This window comes from Daphnia pulicaria, chromosome 12 (assembly GCF_021234035.1).
Source record: "Daphnia pulicaria isolate SC F1-1A chromosome 12, SC_F0-13Bv2, whole genome shotgun sequence".
NCBI classification, from domain to species: domain Eukaryota; kingdom Metazoa; phylum Arthropoda; class Branchiopoda; order Diplostraca; family Daphniidae; genus Daphnia; species Daphnia pulicaria.
In genome coordinates this window covers 1,854,334-1,879,931 of record NC_060924.1, presented here as the reverse complement: position 1 = coordinate 1,879,931, position 25,598 = coordinate 1,854,334, and the positions used below count along the sequence as shown (strand labels likewise).

At 41.6% G+C, this 25,598-nt stretch overlaps 2 protein-coding genes and 1 pseudogene across 2 annotated transcripts in view; all 3 read left to right on the top strand.

The window, feature by feature from the left end:
* LOC124316217 overlaps positions 1–25,598 on the top strand; it is a 190,907-nt pseudogene that overhangs the window by 48,906 nt on the left and 116,403 nt on the right.
* On the top strand, positions 246–6,068 carry LOC124316258. The gene is made up of 2 exons (XM_046782093.1): positions 246–342; positions 4,415–6,068. Exon 2 carries the CDS (start codon positions 4,474–4,476, stop codon positions 6,004–6,006), a length of 1,533 nt encoding a protein of 510 aa, XP_046638049.1. The 5' UTR covers positions 246–342; positions 4,415–4,473; the 3' UTR covers positions 6,007–6,068.
* Positions 19,637–25,598, top strand: part of LOC124316270 — a 29,631-nt gene continuing 23,669 nt past the window's right edge. The window contains exon 1 of the mRNA XM_046782115.1: positions 19,637–19,669. The gene's annotated coding sequence lies outside the window, so the exon portion shown is untranslated. The remainder of the gene's footprint in view (positions 19,670–25,598) is intronic.

The following is a 25,598-nucleotide window of genomic DNA, read 5'->3' as shown; positions in this document are numbered from 1 at the left end:
CATCATTAGGGACTATAGTTCGATGTCAGAGTGCTTTACGCGTGCTAGTGAGCGCCAATTTCGATAAGGGAACTTTGAAGGCGCAAACGGGAGCAGTCAGCAAGAGATAACGTGATTGTCACAGTCGTGAAAGTTCAATCGCGACACACAGATGTCGTGCGTTTGCGTTCATTCGTGAAAATATTATCACGACTGTTGCATTACTTCGCGCAACACTGGATGTGCCTCTTTCTTTGTGATAAATTTTGGCGCCAACTCGAGTTAGTGATCAAACAATTGCAGTCGTGATTAGACGGAAGAATTTCGAGTTCCCTCTACTTCAAAATATTTCAAAATAAAAAAGTAAGACATTTCTTTCTTAATTATTTGGCATTTTAGTACATTAATGTAGTGATAATTTGTCAGACAACGTACCGCATATAACCCCATGAAAAATACACTAGCCGTGGACGAAAATGGTGGGTAGTCAATAGCTAGAAACTAGCTAGCTAAGTTGGACCTACTAGCTAAACAAAACTAGCTGAAATGTAGGTTCTTTTGTCCATTTCCAACCTAACCAATTCCACCTAAGTAGGGCGTTCATATTCAACTAGTAGCCAGTTCGAATTTTGCTAAATTTTTCTTATTGGTTTTACGTTGCTGATGGAAAGCTTACATTACATAGCTGTTTTGTAGTTAGCAAAAAGCTTAGATTTCACTGTTTTTATGCTTATCATAAATACCTTAAATAAAGTTACCATTTAGAATATAAATTTGGAGCTGATAGTAATTTTCTGGGTGCAACCAATCTTTGTATTTTACATATACAAAACAGTTATGTTTCATTAACAACAGTATTTTCAAATAATGGTAATGTTCTAAAGACTGGCATAATTGATCATAATTACTACATGACTGTTAGAATAATGTTCCAATATATAATGACAGCATCATCCCAAGCAAATTTACATGTAGAATAACAAATTAAGTTGAAAATAGACTGCTAAGATTGCATAAGCCTACTGTTTTTTCCAAAAATCAACTGCTTTTTCTTTTTCACTTGTGTGATGATTTCTTCTTCTCGGGTGTTGGTTTGGTGGATATGTAGTTGGTTATCCAAACTTTTCCTCTCCTTCTGTGTCTCGCTCTTTTCTCTTCCCATCAATACTTTCTAGAAAATAAAGAGAATATGTTAACAAAATGTGAAAGAGATTAGCTATAAACAAGCTATATGTAGTATAGCGTACCTGAATCACAATACCAGACTTAAGAAAAGCACTGATGCAAACCCTTGGCCTTCTCATTTCAATCTGGTGCTACATAGTCGCACAAATTCCATCAAGCCTTATTGTAAATTCCATCTCCAGCCACCTGTATGTGAAGATACAGAGGACATGAAAACATTAACGTATGAACTATATGCATCAACAGATAAAAACTTACTTTTCTGTTACGGCTTTCTTTGAATCTATCCAAGATTTGAGTTTCCAATTAGTGACAATGTGCTACCATGTACTCATTGACTGATTTTGGTGGCAAGTAACGGCTAGGCCCAAGTGCCAAGTAGTAACTTTGATGTAAAGAATGATAAACCTGTCGAAATGTCAAAGGTACCATCGTTATGTTACGAGATTTTGCACAATAAAATCCAAATTGTTACCGTTGTAAGAGGTTTTGTCTACCATTTCACGTTTTCACACATTTAACTTTATAAGCATGATACTTCATCAGCAAAACGCAACTGACTGTGTAAAGGCGATGAGGGCGTCATGGAATGACTGACATGGAATGAGCGGGAAAAAAATCAGGGAATAAGATAAACGTTGCCAATTCGGCGATTTTGCATTTTGTTGCCAATTAGGATAAATAACGTTTCAGTGATATTGAAAATAAAATAATAATGAATAATAACAATAATAATAAGCAATTTAACATATCTATACGATTTATTCAAAAAAATTTATTTCGAATTTTTTTGTCCAGTTTTTTAAAGTACTGATGTACTGAGAAATGGGAGATAAACTATAACTGGTGCAACTGAGGCATCTAATATAATAATAAACAAACAAGAAATGAGATAATGCTGTGTTGGTGAATAAATGTTATTAAAACTTACACCATCATTAACATGTAAGAGATTCAGCATCTGAATCAGCATCAGCAGCGTTATCCCACCACCACTCACACTCATAAGCTGTGGGAGCTGGAAATGATTCTAGATTTTGACGTAAGAGAAGAACTTTAGAAAATGATTCTTTTAAGCATGATTATGACTTATCGTTAACTAACCTCAGTGTTATTTGTTGACTCATGCTGGTCTGCATGTACAACAACTTCCGAAGGTGTAGCTTGACTACAACTTCCATTAACTCATGTTGCAGAGTGAGTCCTTAGCTGAAAGCGACTAAAATATAAAATTATTAGTTTACTATGTAAAATGAATCTGTAGGATTTGATTGAATACCTCATGAGGATGTACAACACTGAGGCCCAAATGTTCTGGACTTGTTTCTTCCACTTCCACTGCATTGATGTCATCACTTTCTATAACTTTTCTTAAATTCTTCAGTTTCAAATCTACATCAATCGCAGTGGCAGCCCTCCTTTTCAGTGTTTTTTTGTGACGGCCCTCATCGTTAGACGCCATTTAGTATCAAATGTATAAGGGATCAACTTCAACTCTTACACTTTACACAGATAAAAAAATATAGCAGACGAGAGATAAATAAACTTGACGCCAGCTGTCAAACGCCATATATTTAACCATCGATTAAAGCGAGATATTGAATTTTTATCGATAATTAACAAAGTCTTTACATCTTAACTTTTAAGCAATAAAAATATAGCTATTGATAAGAAGCTAGTACTAGGAAAATAATCTCAGCTAATTACCACCTAAATTTAGGTAACCCAAAACCAACTGCAAAATTTCCGCTTAATTATTGTTGAGGGTCCCGGACATTCAGGCCAGTGACATTCAGGCCAGCGACATTCAGGCCAGTGGCCTGAAAGTCCCCGCCACTGGCCTGAAAGTCCAAATCCTTTCAGGCCAGTGGCGCTAGTAAGCCTGTTTCCGGCGTGTACTATCAGCGCCTTCGGCTAAGTCACCGAGCTACATTGTAAGAATTACGGGAAAATTAGCTAAAAATTTTAAAATGATGTTTTGGCATTCTAGTTTGAAAACACCCCCAAAAACGGCAACATAAATCTCAAATTCATTCGTTATGTGCACTGTTTGAAAAATGTCACTGCACGGACGGACGTGGATTTCTTTTGGACTTTAATCACTAACATCTTTAAAAGAAATTTTCCCCGAAACAAAAACCGGAGAAAACGGCAAACTTCTGGATGAAGTGCAAATTGAGTTGACGAGTTTAGATCAAGAAAAATCTACTTTTGAGGATGCGATTAGGTTTCTAAAACGGAAAACGAAGAAAAGTGATGGCGATTTAACAATAAGGGCGGGAGGGGCAGAATCGAAGATCCTCTCGGGTTAAATAGGTTTCCTGAACTGGATTGCATCCGCGAACCCTGCAACTCATCCACAAACGGGTCGCTCATTAAGAATTCTTCTCCATTAGCATCTGTTCATTTTTGAAAGTTAAACGACAATTTCTATTCAGTAAATGGAATATATAATTTTTACCCTTAAGATTCCGAATCCGCTGGTCAAAATTTAAAATTCCATCAAGGGACAGGGCAGCTGTTATTTTTTACGGGAATGCCTCAGCCTTTGCCCTTTGGGCCACTTTGTAAACGTTTCAGTTCAGTCAGTTTCAGTTTCATACAACATATTCAACATATTTTTTTTTACTGGCCTGAAAGTCCCCTGGCACTGGCCTGAATGTCTTCCGTTCAGGCCAGTGGCCTGAATGTCGCTGGCCTGAACGTCACTGGCCTGAACGTCACACATCCATTGTTGAGAATGAGCAAGAATTTTTAATATAAATATTTCTTGCTGAAAAATAACTTGTAAGTGGCTAGTTAAAAACCCGCAAAGCTTAACTTCGATATCTTAGCTTAACTCTAGGTAAAAATTAGCTAGAATATGTAACTTGAATATTTCTTGCTGGAACTTAGCTTGTGATTCGCTGGTAGCAAAACCGACTAGCTAAAACTTTCGTACGGGATTGTCTAAATAATGAAATTCGTTCAACCTTGTCCACAATTGTTGATCTTGAAACTAATAGAATTAACCCCGTGACTCTCCCTCTGACCTTGCTTCACACTCTTATAAAAATTGGCTTATTCTTTATTACTTGATCAGTTTTCTTTTGAGTTGTTGCATAGTGACTATATCCGTCTATCTACATATGTTTACTGGAGATATACAGCAAGTGAACCACTATAATGGACATTGGGAAATGAAATAACTTCCTTCCTGAGATGTCAATATAACTTGAATTTGAATTGACTCCACCATTTGTTTCTTTAGTTTCGGACATACCTTGTGACCCATACTAACACATCACCTGAATATAGCGTTCGTCAAAGATGTCGCCCATTAAAATTAAACTCGAGTTGCCGTTTGACTTCCAGCCCGACCCTATTCTTCAAACGGCCACTCCGGAGCAACGCGCTATCATCCTGACGACAGGCTGTGTGGCTTTGAAGGCCCTGCTGGATGAAAAAGATTCCCTTACTAACGAAGAAGCATACAAGAAGGCTACTGCTAAATGGCTGGGAGAAAAGTCCCAATTAGAGGAGATGGCAGAGAAAGAGAAGAAAGATATTTTGGCTCAGAAAGCTGATGAGGTGAGTCAACTCAACCAAAAACTGACCGAAACTGAAACACTGCTTGCCAATGCAGAAATAAAGGCCAAAACTTTGCTCAAATCCCAAGACGCAAATATTCTAGAAGAACGCAACCGCACCCGCGCTCAAGTGGAATCTGAAAAAACGGCCGTGATTGAACAACTCAAAACCGACCTGGAAAAGGCCATAGATGCTGCAGAGAAGGCTTCATCTGAACTTGACGAAGCTAAGCAGAAGGCTGCTGAAGCTGCCGTTCAGGCGGAGAAGGCTAAAAACGAAGCAGTTAATGCCGAAGTTCAAAAGGTCCGTGAAGAGTTAAATCAAGAATTGAAAGAAGAGCGCGATCGCAATCGCGCATCGGCTATCCGTACCAACAAATCGGTCCTGATTGGAAGAGATAATGAGGACGCTTTCGCCCAGCTGCTTGATCATTCGTTTGGCATAGGTGGCCAGCACCACTACAGGAGACTTCCCCAAGTCAAAAAGTCTGGTGACCACCTGATTGAGTGGAAAGAAATCAAAATAATGTTCGAAAATAAGAAATACTCAAATTGTGTGCCCACCAAAGAGGTGGACAAGGCGATAAGGGATTTCGAGTCGAACAAGAATTGCGACGTTCTAGTCTTTGTCAGCGAGGATAGCAGTATCGTCAAGCGCCAGCGATACTTTGATATCACTCATGTCGCTGACGGGCGACCGGCCATCTGGATCGGCGAGTTCAGCCGCAACGAAGACAGGATCGCTCATCTGCAGTTGGTGGGGCATGTGGCCGAAAAGCTGGTCAGCTTATTGCAAAAGCGCGAAAATGGCGAGGAGATTGTCGACTACCAGAACAAAGTGAAGGACCTCATCCAATCCTTCAAGGACACCAAAGTTGATTTAGACAACCTGCTTAAGCTGCAGAAGACATGCCAGCGTGAACACAATGCTACATGGAATAAGATGAAGCTCGAAATAGTGTCGGTGATTGCTCGCATTGGTAGCCGTCAATCAGACGCAAACGGGAATAATAAGGAAGAAGATGATGGAAAAACCGGTGCTCAAGCCAATTCAGAGCCCAAAGCGAAGAAGCCAAGGAAAACACCAATGAAAAATTGGGCCCCGCAGCAATCAAAGAATTACACAATGTTGAACTATGTGAACAAGAGCCCCCTGCAAGTATTAGCGTCTGGACATCAGCAGCCTCAACAGCAGGAGGGATCGAAGGGATTGAGCGCCGAAGTCGGTGACAACAAAGCCAAGCTTAAATTATATTTTCAGACGAACCAGTAATAATAGACGTGTGTGACGTGTGACAATATAATTTTTTTTTAATACATAATTAACTGGCCGCGTTAGATCCACTTAAAATCGGATTGATGATTACATATGCATCTCAAAAGATGAATATATTAGGGCCTTTAATGTGAAAATTATATTGTAACGAATTCCAACAGTGTATATCTTCATATTGAATGATTAATAATCGATAGAAACATATTTTTAACTTTTAAGTGATTAACATTTAAATTATCGATTATAATTGTTGTCTGAATTTATAACGGCGAGAAAAGAACATCTTCCGAGATAATATGGACCTTTGCCCAACTATTTGTCTGTTGGGAAATACAACAAACACAAAATAACAAGTGTTGTTTGTTTCCCATCGCTGCTGTTATGAGTCTATATATTATCTCCTTTAGGTCTTATGGGTCTTATTTTGTCATGACCGTGAATATAACGGCTATCATTATTACTTTATTAGAGACTGCACTGCACGTAGATGTCAGAGTTGGTTATACGTGGTTATTATATATACTATTTTTGTATTTTTTAAATCTCTCAATAATTGTTGAACAAAAAATAATCCGATTCACTTATTTCTTGTTATGGCCTCCACCGTGTCCTCCCGCAAAAAATGAAGAATTAAATAATTAGTTGGTAAATTGATTTACCAGGTAGAAGAATATATTTAATTAGATACGTTGGCTTCGTAAGACATCTTATAAGTTTGCTTGCCATCCGACGCGGTTACAATATAGTCGAAACTCTGAGAGCCAATTTTCCAAAAATTAAAAATTAAAAAATTAAAATTGTTGAACTAAGAACTAATTTTTTAATTTAAATTATAATAATAATATTACATCGCATTGCTGGGCGTTATCGTAGCTACTACGGGCACCAGGATTGAGGTCCCCAAGTGCACGGATTACCACCCACGGACTGGGGTTATCGTTCTGATGTGTTACCATCCGTTGGTTTCACAAACGTCAACCATCTGTGTCAATTTCCCAAAATGAAAAATATGAATCAAAAAATTGTTGAACTTCTTTTTAAATTTAATTAATAATTATAATATTACATCGCATCGCGCGGCGATTTCATAGCTGGCGCACCAGGATTGCGGTCCCAAAGTGTATGGATCACCACCAAACGCGGTCCGGGGGGCTCCCGCTGTGTTGAAAAATATAAAGAAATGAATCAAATCAAATTGTCTTTGAATGCGCGCACCGAGACGAGAATTGACGTTCAATATTTTAAACATTAAGAAAATGGAAACAAACATTCGCAAACATTATTACAAACAAAGGCGATGGTCACGACGAAGCAGAGGAGGATAAAAAGGTAACGCATTTTAGAGTCGACTTGCTGGATGTGCTGTGATGTGCCTGTGAGCAGTGTGTGTGCACAAGAGGTTTATATACTTGACAACGAAAATTTTCCTCGGTTTAGAACTCTTAATTATACTATAGATTCCGTGAAAGTTTCTCTTGAAAATTGGGTCCATATAATACAGAACATGGGGGGGGGGAAATAAAAGCCGTGTTGTGTGTAGAATACATGTGTGATGCGCTGATGGCATTTGTTTAACATAAATAAAAGAGACCAGTTCACCCCCCAAAAAACTAGATAACTACAAACGAAAACATAGAAACAAATGAAAACATGTATGTGTTAGGCCTCCGTGCCGTCGCTACATCGAATATTTACTTTAAGCTAAGACAAAGAGGGGACTAAACACGGGAGTTTGAATGGAACACGAATTGAGTTTGTATTCCTGACTTTGCCACGTTTTAACGATATTAGACTGGGAAGGGACTTGACAGATGGAGGGTCGGGTGCCAGCCGGCCCGTATCAAAATGAAAGGGACAAGTCGAGAGAAGGTGAATAGCCGGATGCCAGGCGACTAGACGGAAAATGTTTAAGTTTAGTTTAAGAGACACACGTCTCAGCGACACAGTTTACTGAGAAGAAGTGAAAGAAAAGATAGAAAAGGTTATGCAAAGTAGACAATGAAACGTATAGGGAGGGGAAGCTTCTTTGTCCGTGGTGCGTTGCCAAACGGGGAGAATTAGACGTCTTGCACATTGCCGGCCCTGTTTCCGTCTTCGGAAACATCCTGTTCGTCTTCTTCTAAGAGGCAAAGCTTGTGGACCGACCGGGTGTACAGATGAGTGGTGCAGGTGACGTCAGATGCTGCATGGCGACGCTTGGAGGTGGTTGGAATGGCTCGAACGACTCTGACGTCGGCGGATCGGACGAATCCGTCGGGACCTTGCTGGACACTGACGACGCGACCGATCGGCCATGATCCGCGGGGGGAATTGGGCGTGACGACGAGAACTAAATCGTTGACGGCCAGATTCCGTCGCGAACGAAGCCACTTTCTTCTTTCGATGCCGTTGGGGACATATTCTCGGAGCCACCGGTTCCAGAAATGCGTTATCAGCTCCTGGGCTTGTTCGTAACGTCTTCGACTGGAAACTTTGGCGCCTGGAGGATAATCAAGGTTACATCCTGAATGAGCCCGCAGCAGCAGAAAATGGTTTGGTGTGATGGCTTCTAAGTCGTTCGGGTTGACGCTGACGTGAGTCAACGGGCGAGAATTTAGGAGCGCTTCGGCTCCGACGATAGCCGTGACGAGGACGTCTTCGGTAACAGACCGATTGTTTAGAATACCTCGCAGGGCGGTTTTTGCGGATTTAATCAATCGCTCCCATGAGCCGCCAAAGTGAGGAGCTACGGGTGGACTGAATCTCCATTCAATTGGTTGATTTTTGAGTTTTTCAATCTTCTGCACCAACTCGGCTTCGTTCCAGCGGGAAAGAGCGCGGTTGATTTCTTGCTCACCGGCCACGAGATTTGTTCCGTTGTCGCTGTAGCAAAGTTGAGGGACGCCGCGACGATCAGCAAAACGGGAAAAAGCGTTGATGAAAGAGTCCATATCGAGGGAATCGGCGACTTCAAGATGTACAGCTCGGGTGTCTAGGCATGTAAACATCACACCATAGCGCTTGACAGATCTTCTCAAGATGACGACGGAAAATGGGCCGAAAAGGTCGATTCCGACATTGGTAAAAGCGGGAAGATGAGTTTGCAGGCGACTAGCAGGCAGTGGGCCCATGAGTGGTGGCGCTGGTTGACTATTACGAAGCTTGCACGTAAACCACTTTCGAATGACACGATTGATTGAAGCTCGAGGATGAAGGACGTGGTATTTTGCCCGAAGTGCGTGAAGCGTAGGCTCTGTTGATGCATGGATGAGAAGTTTGTGTGTGTCGGTGATGACCATAGTTGACAGTTGACTGTCGGAAGATAGCACAATTGGGTGTTTCGTATCTTCCGGCAGAGACGCGTGTTGTAGCCGACCACCGACTCTGATGATTCCGAACGGATCTAGGAATGGTGTAAGATTGGCCAGTGATGAAGCTGTTGGCACTGGTCGTCCTTTGGCCAAACACCGGAACTCGTCGTCGAAGAAATGCCGTTGGTCGACACGAATAATGAAGCGGAGTGCTTCGTGGAGTTCAGGAGCTTTGACGTAAGGAGCCAACTGTCGATTTTTTGGATTGATGTGACGATTGTTGACGAACCGGAGTAGCCAAGCGACGATGCGTTTCAACTTGTGTAAATTTGAAGATTGTTGAATTAAGTTGAAGACGGGATGGTCGTTGGTCACTTGAACGAAACCGACCCATTTTGCCGGCGACACTTCGGGATCGTCTGATGATGGTTCGGATATCACGCCTGTTGAGGGCCAAGAAGATTGAGGCAAGGCGAGAAAATCTGGGCCACGGAACCATCTGTGTTGAGTTGTGAGATGAGTCGCTGGAATGCCGCGGGAACAATCATCGGCCGGATTCAATTCGCCTGGGATGTGGCGCCACTGAGAAGCGGCACTGCTTTCGATAATTTCGGTAATCCGGTGTGCGACGAACGCGTGATACTTGCACGATTTTGAGTGAATCCATTGAAGCACGGTTTGAGAATCACACCAGTAGATAACTTGTGCTGCGATGGGTCCAAGCTCCTTGATGGCGGAATCACATAATCGGACGCCGAGCACTGCACCTTGTAGCTCCAAACGCGGAATAGAAAGCTGGCGTAACGGCGCAACTCTTGCTTTTGCGAGAAGAAGGTTGAGGCGGAAATGGCCGTTTGGATATTCGGCTCGCAGGTAGACACAGGCGCCGAAACCAACCTCGGATGCGTCGGAACCAGTGTTCGGAACGTCACGGAGTTTTCAGTGACTTAGAAAAAATTTGCACGTCATACGTCATTTGAAAACCTAACGTCAAAAGTAAAAAAAAAAAAGTCAACGTAACTGCCAAAAAAAATTACGTCACCGTCATGACTTAAGTCACAAAATAAGTCATGTATTTTTACGCTATTTGACAGGTGGTTTTTACAAGTTTAAAGCAATTTTTAGAAATATTAACATTTCCAACATTGAATCGGACAACTTATTTCTTCTTATTGTTAAAATTAATGCTGCTAAGCTAAAAAAACGCTCTACTGGAGCGCTAGTTGGAATGACAGTATTATATTTTACAAACAAAGATTTAATCTGTGGATAATTATCAAGCATTCCTATAGAGGTGTCGCGATCTTTTAAAAATCGGTCTACCTCGTCATCCAGTCTGCCTGAAGGTTGAATTTCATCAAACAGCAAAAACTCTTCGGCTTGCCAGATGACGTTTTTATTTTGACTTTTTTTGAGATTCCAAATTTTTTTCACGTCAAACGTCAACGTAAAAGTCACGCATAAATTTTATTTCAGTCGCAGTCGACGTATACGTCAAAATTTGACTTAAGTCATGACTTAAGTCAATTGGTGACGTTCCTAACACTGGTCGGAACAAACATGAAGCTCGTAGGAGATGGGCTTTTCTTGTAGCCGGAAGCAACGCGGAATCTTGATGGAGGCGATTGCTGAAAGTTCCTTTGCCCATGCCGTCCAAATTTCAAGCAGGGTAGGAGGCAGTGGATCGTCCCAATCCGCGCCGGATCGCCAAATTTCTTGAAGCAGGATTTTGGCTGTCATTACGACTGGTGAGAGAAATCCGAGTGGGTCAAAGACGGAAGCTACTTCTTGGAGAACTTCACGTTTGGTTTTGGCTTGGATTTTGATCGACGATTTAAAGTTGAACGCATCTTGTTGACAATTCCAGAGCAGGCCAAGAGTCCGTTCGATTGGAAGTTTGTCGGCGTCGAGATCGAGTGACCGTGAAAGATCGGAATGATCAACGGTGGCTAAGACGGATCGGGAAGATGAAAGCCATTGGACCATGTGGAAGCCGCCGAGCTTTAACAATGCTGAAACGTCACGTAATTTTGCGATAGCTTCTTCCTCTGTCTCCGTGGAATCTAGATAATTGTCGACGTAGATATTTTTGGATACTGAATCGGCGACGTCGGGGAAGCGGCTGCCAAAATCTTCTGCCGTTTTTCTCAGCGCGTAGATGCAGCTGGTTGGAGACGATACGGCACCAAAGACGTGAACTGTCATTTGGTATTCTTTCGGTTCTCCTACGTCGCCAGGGTTTTTCCAAAGAAAGCGGAAAAGAGATTGTTGCTGTGTGGGAACGAGCACCTGGTGGTACATTTTCTCTATGTCGCCGGAGATTGGAACGGGAAACTGCCGGAAGCGAAGAAGGACGCCAATAAGACAGGTTAGCAGATCGGGACCTTTGAATAATTGTTCATTCAGCGACGTTCCTTTGTAACGAGCGGATGGATTGAATACCACACGAACTTTTTCCGGTTTGTTTGGATTTGTGACGCCATGATGCGGAAGGTACCAGGTGAAGCCTTTGCGGATAGAGTTGTTGACGTCCAATAGTACTGCGTGTCCGAGGGAAATGTATTCGTTCATCACGCGGGAATATCTTTCGGCGAATGCTGGATCACGGGCGAAGCGCTTCTCCAGCGAGTTGAAATGACGAACGGCGACTTCACGATTATTCGGAATGTTGATTTTGGGATCACGAAGCATTAGTCCGACTTCGTACCTTTCTCCAGTGTGACGCGTCGTCTGCTCCAGTATTTTCAATGCTGCTTTGTCGTCCAGTGATGAAGGCAAAGATGTTGACGGACGAACACCGAAACTTTCTGTGAGCCAGAATTGATTGACGACGTCGTGTAGAGCTTGATTGGAGAGTTGTTGGGTGATGGAAAGCGCGTTGATGTGAAGAGGTGGATGCAAAGTGGCGGTTGCCACTGGTCCGGTCACACACCAACCAAAATGAGTTTTGATTCCATCCGGGGCTTCAACTCCGTCGGCTGGATAGCGGGAATCTAGTACATCGTGGACACGGAGCACATCACGTCCTAAAAGAACGCCTATTTCTTTAGTGTCCGCGTTGATTGGCTCGATATCGCAGAGATGATTCCATTGATGTTTGACTGCCGGCCAATTAAGGCTGGTTGTTTGGATTTGTAGACGCGGGACTGTGTACGCAGACTTGACTTCGAAAGAGCGGCTGGAATCGGCGGTGAGAATGTTGAAAGATACACATTTCACTTTATTCTTCGGATCGTTTCCGTGGAAAGTCGCTAAAGGTGATGACTGCGTAGGACCGTCGAGTTTCAGTTTTTTTGATATTTTGTCGAGGATCAATGATGCTTGGCTTCCTTGATCCAAGATGCCTACTGTGTTGACCTGGATTCCGTTAGCTTCAACGATGACTGGAACCGTTAGCAGCAGGGTGGTGATTGAATCTCCTTCGACGGTGTGCGTTCCAACGCCCTTTTTGGTTGTTTTCTTGATTTCTTGTGTCTCGGATTTTTCTTCTTTTGGTGTCTTTGTTTTATCTTTAAAGGACACGTTGAGGCTTGGAGCGCCGTGGAGAAGTGGGTGGTGATGGGCGGTGCATTCTTCGACGTTGCATTTCGTTTTGTTGAAGCATTCTTTCGTCCAATGTCCTTTAGTTAGGCACCGTAGACAGCAGTTAAACTCCTTGATGATCTTCATCCTTTCTTCTAAAGATAAGGCTGCGAACTTTGGGCACGATGAAAGGCGGTGGTCTCCTCTGCACAGGAGGCACGTCAAGGTTTTGCTTCCATCGTTTTGTTTGGCTGCTGTTGAGGGCGGAGCGGCTGGTTTGTGACCGATGATGTTGATTGAAGGCGGATGCTTCGGCTTTCGGTCCGTTTGCTGCCGGCCCGGCTTTTGGTTGCTTTTGCTGGACGGGGGCGATGATGCTGGAGAAATCAAACAATGCTTGGCCATCATTTCTCCTTTGACGATTAGGTGGATCCAGCTTGAGAAGTCTTGAAGGGTTAGGCAGACTGGGTGACTCTTGACAATCTTTTTCCCCCACCTGCTTTGTAACTCCGCTGGAAGCTTGGCCAAAATTAGCTCGAGGATGCCGGATGCTTTCAGCTCGTGTTCGTAACCTCCATTCTTCAAAGATGAAACGGCTCCATTGAGAGTTTGCGAGAATTTGAGCAATGTTTTGTAGTCGTTGTTGTTCACTTTTGGCAGCTCGATCAGAGACTGGATGTAGGCTCTTGAGACGATCTGAGGATGACCATAAGTGTTTTCGAGCTCGGTCAAAGCTTCACTGTACAAAGCCGAGCTGCTGAGAGAGTCGCCAAGTCCATTTCGGATGTCTTCTGACAAAGATCGTTTGAGCAACGCCATTTTTTCTGTTGATGATAAGCTGTTGTTGGAGTGGACCAAATCTCTGAAGATTGCAATAAAGTCGGGCCACTTCTTGGGATCGCCGTCGTAGGGTTTTAAGTCCAATTTGGGAAGACGAAAAACTGATCTTGTGTTGTGGTTTGACTCGGTGGAATCTTTTGTCGACGACAATAAATTGTCGTTGTGGGCCGTCCATTGCTTGAAGTTGATCGGTTCCTCTTCGGTTTGACGATTTGGATTTGACGCGGTCTGGAACAAATTGTCAAATGGATTGGTTCCTCTGGTTGGTTCGAATTGCGTGGCCTGGAAGGCGGTGTACGGTTGTTTTAAGAGAGAACTGATGGGAATTTTGCTTTGCTGTTCTTGGATCTTCTGATTCAGTTTTTGTTCACTCTCACGCCTTTCTTTTTTTTCTAGTCTCAGCAACCGATCCTTTTCTTGTGCGGCTTCAAACAGCTCCTTTTGCTTTTGTTTTTGGACCTCCAGCGCGGTTCTGATTTTTTTGTTTTCTTCAGCTATCTCGTTGGCACGTTTTTCCGCTTCATTTACTGCTTCTTGATTAGCTGTGGTGTACTTGCTGGATTGTCGCTCTCTTTCTTCTTCAACGGCTTTCTTGATCTTCTCTTTTTCGTCTATCTTCATTTGTTGGATCTGCTTTTCTAGTTGTTCACGTTGACGCTTTTCTTCTTCGCGTTGACGCCTTTCTTCTTCGCGCTGACGCCTTTCCTCTTGTAAAGCTTTAGCGTCTTGGTTTGAGACTGAGCTGGATGGTGATACGGAATGGTGATCTGCTGATCGATTGGGTGGATCCGGTTGCGCTGGATAGACGGTGGCGTTTGACTGGATGCCGAGTGACTGTTGAGACGCATGACCGATGGATACTGCGGATGGCGGACGGGATGTTCTTGCTAAATAACGGTCGATGATTTCAAATATCGTTTCTGCATCTTCTCCAAGTTCTTTCACCCATTCGTTGTCTCGTTCATCTTCTTCTTCTTTCGAATCACAATATTGCTGATGAATTGAAAGACAGTCGGCGATAGTCGTGGAGAATTCTGTCCTCATGAACTTGAGTTCGGTGCGACTTTTTTTATTACGCACGTGACTGATGATTTTGTTTCCTTGTCTGGTCGCACGAGCTTTTTCGGTTGATCTTGCTTGCTTCAGCGCCCTTGTGTTTTCAAATAGTGGGTATTCATTGGTGTGATCCGGCGGCCTTAGGTCGAACAATGGTGGATTACGATCGGTCTGATCCGGCTGCCTTAGGTCTTCCAATGGTGGATATCGGGCGGTGTACTCCGTCTGCATTTCTTGCGCTCGACTTGGTGGGCGCGGACTCTGAGTGTCGTTATTGGGCGATGAATTGGCGGCTGACATCTTGGAAATGAAGTTTTTTTTTTTTTTTAGAAAATTCAGTAGGGCCAATGAGAAGCTAGCCCAATGGACCACGAGGGATCTAGGACTTGGCTCTTAGGACCGTTTTTTTTTTTTTTTTTAAACTGAATATAAAGGTGAGAACAGCAAGCCCAACGAATGATGGCCCAATGAGCCTTGAAAAAGACTTAGGACCGATCACTAGGACCGTGTGTTACACGAAACAGGATGCAAATTTTGATCTTGAGATGTACTGGCATTGGAATCTTCTTCAGGTTCAGCGGCTGAGTCTTCTTGATTTCTTTGTTTTGCCGCTTCTTATTCTTGTTCGGCCAGAATAACTTGCAATATTCTTTCTGCTTCTTGAATGGCCGCGTTGATTGCGGCTTGTCTTGCTTGCTGATTGGGTTGATCGTCAATCTCTCTTTGCCGTAGCTGCTGCACTTGTTGTTGACGTCGAGCGACTCTTCTTTCTTCGTGAACAGCGGCTTGGATGGCGCGGGAAATTGGGCTGTTGCGGCGACGAGGCAGTTTTGAAACGTAACGGCCACGTGGCCTCTTCGAGAAAAAGAAAAGGGAGGGTGGGCGCTTAGCAACACGTAAGAGATTAACGGAAACAAAAGATTTTTTTTTAAATGGCGAAATTTACTATTAAATGGAATTTATTTGATGGTTGGATTAGATTACAATCTACAACTACCGCATGAGCAGTTCTACAAGAGAAAATTTTACTCGAATGCTAAACGTGAGCAATCAAAGGATACCGCAAGAACCTGCTGTTAAGCAAGTTTTTTTTTTTGTCTAATGGCCTGCCTTTGATCGTGAATTAACATGGGCAAGTTGTGAAATTATCGGCAAGATTTGCTCTGAGCACGCAACACGTGTGCTCACCAAGTCTTACCACACCAAAATAAATATCCGACCAACAAATAAATTCACTGAGAAAAGAGATGCCAAAAGGAAGTAGTAAGACTTGCTATGAACGCGCAACACGTGGGCTGCTCAAGTCTTATTACTTACAAAAATTTACGAGAGCAAATGTGGGGAGAGCACTTGACGATGCGGTTGTCGGCAGCGAGAGAGAGAAAGCGTCGTCTGCTACTAAGTGGCTCCCCCTGGGTTCCCGATTCCCTTCCTCTCGGCAGCGTTGCCAGATAAATTTAAATGGAGCCTGCTGATTCTAATGAAATTACTTCGCAAAAAATATTAGGCAATATGCTAGCTAGACAAAATCGCCAAGTGGTTTTAATTTGCAATGAATAAAATTAGAAAATGAGTTTAAGGGGGGATCGAGATTTTTTTTTTTTTTTACGAGGTTTTTTCCCTTCTGTTTTTAGACCCAGAAATTAAATTCTCAAAAGGGAAATTGTCTACCTGTTGAGATGTCGGAGATAAATATGGATTACTCTGACGGTGGATGACGCCGCGCGCTTGGTCGTCAACCAATTTCAATGGATCGGGGGGGGGGGGGGAGAATTTTTTACGGGATCTAACGCAATGTCTTTGCACGGTCTGTACGGGACTTTACATTAAAGCGAGTAAATTTTTTGATTCGAAACGCAAGGTTACTACACAAAGTGTGCAATACTTGCTCTACGAGTGAGTTTAAATTTTTTTTTTTTTTTTGGATTCGAAACGCAGGGTCGATGCACGAAATGTGCACGACTTGCTGTACGATTGGATTTTAGTTTTCTGTAGGGTTCAAAACGCAAGGTCGATGCACCAAATGTGTTAGGCCTCCGTGCCGTCGCTACATCGAATATTTACTTTAAGCTAAGACAAAGAGGGGACTAAACACGGGAGTTTGAATGGAACACGAATTGAGTTTGTATTCCTGACTTTGCCACGTTTTAACGATATTAGACTGGGAAGGGACTTGACAGATGGAGGGTCGGGTGCCAGCCGGCCCGTATCAAAATGAAAGGGACAAGTCGAGAGAAGGTGAATAGCCGGATGCCAGGCGACTAGACGGAAAATGTTTAAGTTTAGTTTAAGAGACACACGTCTCAGCGACACAGTTTACTGAGAAGAAGTGAAAGAAAAGATAGAAAAGGTTATGCAAAGTAGACAATGAAACGTATAGGGAGGGGAAGCTTCTTTGTCCGTGGTGCGTTGCCAAACGGGGCGAATTAGACGTCTTGCACAATGTACCAATTTGGAAGATAAAAGCAGGTCACCGGGAACCCCCGGTGTGACAGGTGAAAGCCTACTAAGGACCAGGAAGACAAATAAAGGTCAGCCAATATGGAGTCTTTGAACTCGATGTTGTGTCTGTTGCCGGTCTTGTTTACTATATACACAGTGAAACGGGATGATAGGCTAATCAAAATGCCTGCAAATGTGATTATTAACATTTTCGTGTTCGTTCAAATAAAAATCTAAAACGGACAAAATAAAAATAGCTTCGATCAATAAAATCAACTGCGAATTTTTTCCGCTTTTACCAACCAGCCCTGCATAGCAAAAATTTAAAAAAACAATCAGTGTTTTTTTTTGGTTAGCGGAATAAAGAAATATAGATTGAAACGAACATTTTTGTATTTTTAAAAATCTCTCAATTGTTTAACAAAAAATAATCTGATTAACTTGTTTCTTGTTATGGTCATTTATAGCCTCCACCGTGCCCTCCCGCAAAGCTTGAATGATAAAATCGATAGTTAAGTGGTAGTTACATTCACTAGGTAGAAGCGAATATAACTATATACGTTAGCTTCGTAAGACATCTTATTCCGTTTGCCATCCTTTCTCGTAACAATAGTCGATAGCGCCGTAACGCTGTGTCAATTTTCCAAAATACAACAAAATTAATTGTTGAACTTATTTTAAATTTAAATTGATAAAAAATAATACATCGCATTGAACGGCGTTTTTACGGCTGGCGCACCAGTATCTCGGTCCACACAATGTGTTTCGTATGTTGTCCACAAATCCATCACAAATGCACGGAGTAAGCTTACCAGCACCCATCGCGATCTGGGGGGCTCCCGCTATGTTGAAAAATATCAAGAAATGAATCAAATCAAATAGACTGAGAATGCGCGCCAAGACGAGAATTGACATCAAATATTTTTAAACATTAATACATTGAATTAAAAATTACCAACAAATGCGATGGTCAGCACGAAGAAGCAGAGGAGGATCAATAGCGAACGCATTTTAGAGTCGACTTGATGAAGGATGCGAGTGAGAGTGAGATGTGATGTGAGTGCTGAGGATCTGTAGTCGCCCAAGAGGTTTATATACCTGACGGAAGAAAACCTTCCACGGGTTAGAATAACTTGATTGCCGAGTTGAGTTTCTCTTGAAAATCGGGTCGATGCAAAAAAAAAGTTGCAGAACATGGGAAAAAACCCGTGTTGAGATTGACGCAAATGCTGTTGGCAATTCTTTTACATAGAGAAAAGGGACCAGTTCAGATACCACGTAAACGTCATGTAAACAACCAAAACCCGGAAACAAATGAACATAGTACCAATTTAGAAGGTAAGAGAAGGTCACCGGGAAATCCCGGTGATGTGACGTTACAGGTGAAAATATAATAAGGACTGGAGAGCCGTGGAGAACCTGAAGGTATAACTATAGTCCTTTTTTTATGGAAAGCATAGTCTCAAGTATAATAGTCGCCAACAAATAATGCTCAAGCACTTTATTTGTGAATATACAGTTAAAGCTATCATTCTCAAAAGGCCCCGCATTAAAATGGAAACACATATAGGCTACGCACATATAGCTGAAATGACAACAATAACTATAGACGATTCTTTATATCTGTATGCTGTATAAACACAGTACACACAAAATAACAAGTGAACTGTTTTATTGTTTCCCAACGCTGTACAAGTCTATTAGTCTACTACCGTATCTCCTTTTGGGTCTTATTCGGTTTTATCTTGTGATGATGGACTTGAATGTAACGGGATATGTCTGATTCATCATTATAGGGACTATAGTTCGATGTCAGAGTGCGTTACGCGTGCTAGTGAGCGCCAATTTCGATAAGGGAACTTTGAACTTTGAAAGCGCAAACTGGAGCAGTCAGCAAGAGATAACGTGATTGTCAGTCGTGAAAATTCACTTGCGACACATAGATGTCGTGCGTTTGCGTTCATTCGTGAAAATGTTCCCGTGGCTGTTGCAGTTGTAAAACTCGCGCAACACTAGATGTCCCGTAACTTTGTGATAACTTTTGGCGACAACTCAAGTTAGTGAACAAAGAATTGAAGTCGTGATTAGACGGAAGAATTTCGAGTTTCCTCTTCTTCAAAAACGCTAAGTAAGGCTTATTTAGTTGATTTTAATTATTACCTGACATACCGGTACACAGCATAGTGATAATTTGATACACGTGTGTCAGTCAACGTACCGCATAACCCTATGACAAACACACCAGGCGTGGCCTTGTAAATCGTTCAACCTTGTCCACAATTGTTTACCTTGAAACTAATTGAACCCCATAGCCAATGTATACACTAGAATTCAAACGAAATAGACTATCCCTCTGACCTGACCTTGTTTCACACTCTATGCCAGCAGTTGGTGCCCTTATAAATAGCCTGTTTTTCTTTATACTTGAAAATCAGTTGTCTTTGAGTTCTAGCAGAGTGACTATCTCCATACTTTTACTGGAGCTATTACAGGTGAACCACTATATGCAGGTAAATAAAATAATTTCCTTCCTGAGATGTCAATAACTTGAATTTGAATTGACTCCACGATTTGTTTCTTTATATAGTTTCGGACATATCCTGCGACCTTGTCATCTATACTGAGAAATCTCCTGAATATAATAGCGTTCGTCAAAGATGTCGGTTTCAAAAATTGAACTCGAGTTGCCGTTTGGTTTCCAGCCCGACCCAATACTAGAAACGGCCACTCCGGAGCAACGCGCTATCGTTCTGACGACAGGCTGTGTGGCTCTGAAGGCCCTTTTGTTTAAGACGGACTCCCTTTCTAATGAGGAAGCGTACAAGAAAGCTACTGCCGAACAAGCTGAAAAATGGTTGGCAGAAAAATCTGAACTAGAGAAGAAGGCTTTGCGAGAGAAGAAGGATCTTGAGGATAAGAAGGCCGCCGAAGTGAGACAGCTGAACGACAAACTGATTGCTGAACAGAACAAAATCAAGCGCAAGGAGGAAGAATTAACCGAAGCCGACACATTGCGCGCCAAAGCCGAAAGAGAGGCAGAAACATTGCGCAAGAGGGAATCGCAAACGCTCATCGATGAACGAACCCGCACCCGCAGCCAAGTGGAATCTGAAAATTCGCGCGAGATTGAGAGACTCACCCAGGAACTCGAAGAGACAAAATCCAAAATTGAAGAGACTGAAAAGGCTCTCAGAGAAGCTCTGAAGAAAGCAGGTGATAGGCCTACAGCTTTAGAGGCAGAGAAGGATAAAAACGCCGCAGTTGATAAGATGCGTGAAGAATCGACAGCGAAAATTCTGGCTCTGACGAGTCGCCAGTCCAACTCCTCCTTGAAGGGGCAGGACAACCAGAAACTTTTCGGTGAACTTCTTCACAAGGTTTTCGGTATCAGCCCAGATTATCTTAAATACGAGCATCGCATCAAATCTGGTGACCACATCATCCGATGGGCAGGACTCAAGCTCATGTTCGAGAACAAGTACTATGAAACGCAAGTGACGTCTGATGAAGTGAAAAAAGCAATCGATGATTTCACGAAACATCCCGAGTGTGACGTGCTCATCTTTGTGAGCGAGAAAAGCAGCATTGCCAAACACCAGCGACCAGGTCACTTGGATATTGACATCGTCGATGGGCGGGCCGCTATTTGGATCGGCGAGTTCAATCGCAACGATGACAAGGTCGTCTACCTGCAGATGATTGCACAAGTCATCAGACAGCTTGCTAAATTTCAGAAGCGGGCGAAGGAAATCGGAGATGGCGATGGTGTTGTTGAGGATTACAAGAGCAAAATAATGAGTATCCGCCACTATTTTCAAAGTACCAACGAAGACTTAAAAAGTCTTGTCAAGGCACAGGGCGCTTACCAACGTGCACAGAAAGTGGCATGGGACGAGCTGAAAGAACAAATGAATACGTTCAAAGATAATTTCAATCGCCGCCTGGAAAGTGCGATGAAAGATGATACCAACGACGAAGACAAGGAAAATGATGAATCGGAACTGCGATCGAATGATGCTGGGAGAAACGATTCCGTGACACCACAACAATCCAATGATGAAGGAAGAAACGGCGCCCAGTTAGACGACAACTCTGAACCAGAGTCAAAGAAAAGCAAGACATCATCGACGCCTAATAGAGGTAACAAGCAAAAGGGGAATAGGTCGTCTCCGAAAAGTACTTGCGCAACCCTCACAAAAACCTATTGATTCATTTTTTAGACCGCCCCCCTAAATATAGGCTAGTAATAGACCTAAGGAAGTTTTTGAATAATTGAGATCGACGAATAAGTGTTAGAATGACCTAATAGATGGCCTGAAAAGCAACTGTTACGATTTTCTCTTATTCCATCACGGAGTAATCCTCGGCCGGATTAATATGTCCGGAATTTGTACATTTCTTTAAATCTTCTTCATCTACTTGAATTCTAACTCATTCCTAAACTTTGGTCCTTGTTCCACTCATCTCTCGGCATTTATTTGCCATTTCTTACTTGTATTAATTTTCTTTTTTAGTTGTTCATTGTTTATTGAATGGCAGCAGCGAAATATCTTCCCAAGTCAAATAAACGGAACACTATAACTTGCTTGAAACTGGACTTATCTTGGGGTTAATCAGATGGTGGCAGTAGATACTCGTCACCCAGATGGAGAAAAAAGGAGAAACAAATAACAATAGTGACGCATCCTTACGGCAGTTAGTACTGAAAAGAAGGCGTCTGAAATGACATTACATATTGCTGGCAAGATCTATCAATTTCTTCTAAGAGCAAACGAAACTTGGAAATGCACTTCCGGAAGCTAACTTAAAATTTGAAGTACTACTGTCACGTAGCTAGAACACATCTTTAAAAGAAAGAAAATGCCTCCAATAGACGAAAAAGGAAAATTGTCTTCCGGAAGTGGATCAAAAAGAATGAAACCAAAGTCTTTCGGCAAGGGCAGTTCTGAGGGCTTCTATCGGATCCCGCTATCAACACCGGAAGTCCAAAATGCGCATTTGTTTCGCTTCCGTCTATCTGCGCTGCGACATCCTTTTTGGAAAAATCCTGGTTGTCTGAGATGCTGAAATTAAATGAAAAGAGCTTAGGCCAACTGTCGATGATCACTGACCAGCAAACGGAATTGTTGCAAGTCTTAGTTATCCACCGTCTCTGCGGTATTATACATAAAAGGGGACTCTTTGTGATGTGAGGCTTTTCTTCCATTTTTCTTGGTAGATACGCCATTCATGATAGAGGGAGTATTTATTCGTCTCCGCTCTATATGGGGAGCGATCCACCACCAACACTCGCATTCTTATTTATTTAAAACGCAGGAAACTTTTCTTTCTATTTTTTAGTGCATCATCACCGTATAGATTTGTTCTTTTCATACTCACGGCTGATCCACCGGTCGAACTATACCCACTCAACGTGCACTCAAACGTCTCGCCATTTTCTGGAGTGGGCTAATAACAGGAAATTCATTTTGTTATTGTTTTTGTTTTTTTTCAAATAAACAAATACAATTAAAATTTTGCTTTGTTCAAATAAAAATCTAAAACGGGCATAATCAAAAATAGCCTCGGGCAATCAAATAAACTGCGATTTTTCTCAAACAAACCAATCAGTGTTTTACGGTTAACGGAATATAGAAATAAAGATAAACAACTGAAACTAAAATTTTTGTATTATTTTTTTAAATCTCTCAATAATCGTTTAGAACAAAAAAATTATCAGATTCACTTATTTCTTATTGTTATGGCAATTTAACCTCCATTGTGTCCTCCCGCAAAGTGTGAATGATATGATAGTTATTGGTAGTTGTAGTACATCTCCTGGATTGATTCACTAATGGGAGCGATTGTTTATAACCAAGTTGGCTTTTAAGACTTCTCGTCTCCGTTAGTTCGTTTGCCATCCGACGCGGTTACAATAGTCGAAACTCTGTGTCAAATTTCCCCCAAAAAAAAACAACAAAAAACAATTAAAATTGTTGAACTTATTTTTAATTTAATTGATAATTATTAATACATCGCATCGCCGGGCGTTTGCATAGCTGGCGCACCAGTATGACGGTCCCCAAGTGCACCGATTACCACCCACCGCGATCTGGGGGGCTCCCACTGTGTTGAAAAATATCAAGACATGAATCAAATCAAATATAGACTTTATATAGAATGCGCGCAAAGATGACGAGAATTAACATTCAATATTTTAAATATTAATAAATCAAACATTACCAACAAATGCGACGGCCACGACGAAGAAGAGGAGGATCAATAATAGCGAACGCATTTCAGAGTTGATGACTTGCTGGATATGACAAGGATGTGACCTGACAAAGAAAACCTTCCACGGGTTAGAACTTGATTTCCCGAACATTTCTCTTCGAAAATCATATATGGGAAACACCGTCTTGCTGTTAGTAATGTGAAGGTAATTTGCATCATGTGTGATGATGTTGAAATTTGGTTTAACATAAAGAAAAGGGACCCATTCATCCGAAAAATAGAGACCATAAACGAAATACGAAAAAAAATGAACACACATGTACCAATTTAGAAGATAAGAGCAGGTCGCAGGGAACTTCGTGTGTGACGATACAGGTGAAAGTATAATAAGGACTGGAGAGCATAAAGATAACAACAAGACCTTCTTTTTTATATGGAAAGCGTCCCGTGTAGGTATGATTGATTAATTGATTATTTCGATTCGAATCTATGAATAAAGAAATGAGTGCTGAACTTAAGAAATGTGAAAGCTTTACAGTTGCGCGGGGGCTAATGACCGTTCTGTTTACCGCTGTTTACACTTGCTTGGGTGTACCAATTTGGAACCGGTGCATTGAACATTTAGTTAGATTTTTTGCTAGGGATAATAATGTACTGTGCTGAAAGGAAATAACTAGGCCTAGTTCCACATTATTTAGTTATCGATATTTAGTTTCTCTTGACAACGAGAAATGTCGTTGGCTTGCTACTTACTAGTTATATAGAAGACGAGAAGTATTTCAAGAAATTTCGAATGATAATTACCTGCTGTAGCCTAAAGTAAGATATTGTTGCTTTAAGATAGCCTATGAACAGTTTGAACGTGTATACACCGACAACTAATAACAGGCGGAGAGAGATGGCCAGCAGTCGTCTTCTCTCTATTTAAAGGAAATATCCTTGGAGATTTTGAAGCATTTGGCGAAGGAGGGGAGAGTTCTAAACTAATCGATAAGATTATAGGCCTATATTAGCTGCATCCGCGAACAACAATAACATGTTTGTGTTATAGGTTACAGGCCTACGGTGTGTGGCAAATCAGCTGAAAGGTCAGAGGCAGATACTAACCGCTGCTGATGATGGACTTTTCCTATAGATGAACAGATGAGTGTAACTATAGGCGGAGAGGATTATAATGCATACTACAAACCGGTGTGTACTAGTTCCGACGTGAACAGTGATATTTTCTCAACGCCGTTTTTGTTTTCCTCGGTTATAGGGCTTATTTATAAATATTTCATTTAAAGAACGACTGCAGATCAGGCTTGTTTTGGTACCTCACAACTCGCTGACAGTATGTTAATTATCTGTCAGTGTGTTGATAATTTTCTACATTTAGACCTATTAGATAACTTGCGATAACTTGTTAAAAATAAAATAATCTCTTGAATTTTTATAGTCGTGTATCGATATTATAACCATAAGAAATTCACACTAGCAAAGAAACGTAAAAAGAAAGTTTTAAGATGCGGGGAATATAAGCGATTCAGTGGTAATTTTATGTGATGTTAAGCTGCTCTCGCCAATCAAATTGGATATATTTTAAAATTTTGTAAGGGAAAATTTTAATATCATCAAATCAAGTCCCCTGCCCTTGAGTTTGCAGATAGACGCGTGAATTTGCGTTCAGCCATGCACAATAAGCATCAAACTGTTTCCAAATTCCAAATCGTAAATGAATTAGACGCGAATGAATTTTCTCCCAATGTAGTCCACTCTGCATTTAATAAAAATCTGGCAATCAAAATTGGTTTTTTGTTTATAACGTCTACAGTTTTGCAGTTAGAAACGTGCAAATTTTTGTGTGCATTTAAAACGTTTATTTGCACTACAGTTTAATTTTCTTCAAGAAATTCCCATTCCTTAATGAATAAGAGTCGGCCAAATTTTCTACCTTTCCCTCTTATTTTTTTTCTCTCCTCCCATCCTGCGACTGTGGAAAGAAAAAGAAAATGCTTAAAATTTAATAAAATCAAATTAAAAAGTGAAAAATCTTCCTTAAAGATAAACGAGATATGTAGAAGCAACGTTTTTGTGTCGATTTCAAAGCTGAATTTTAAAATAAAACTAATTCTTATATCTGGCAATCAAAATGAGTTTTTCACTTCTACTGCCCTTATTTTTAGAGATACAAAAGCGAACTTTTCTTGACAAGTGCACAACTCAAATGAAAATTCATCAGTTAAG

Bases quoted from the DNA above. Each gene is read 5' to 3' on its own strand.
- LOC124316258 (XM_046782093.1), top strand. From the start codon at position 4,474: ATGTCGCCCATTAAAATTAAACTCGAGTTGCCGTTTGACTTCCAGCCC.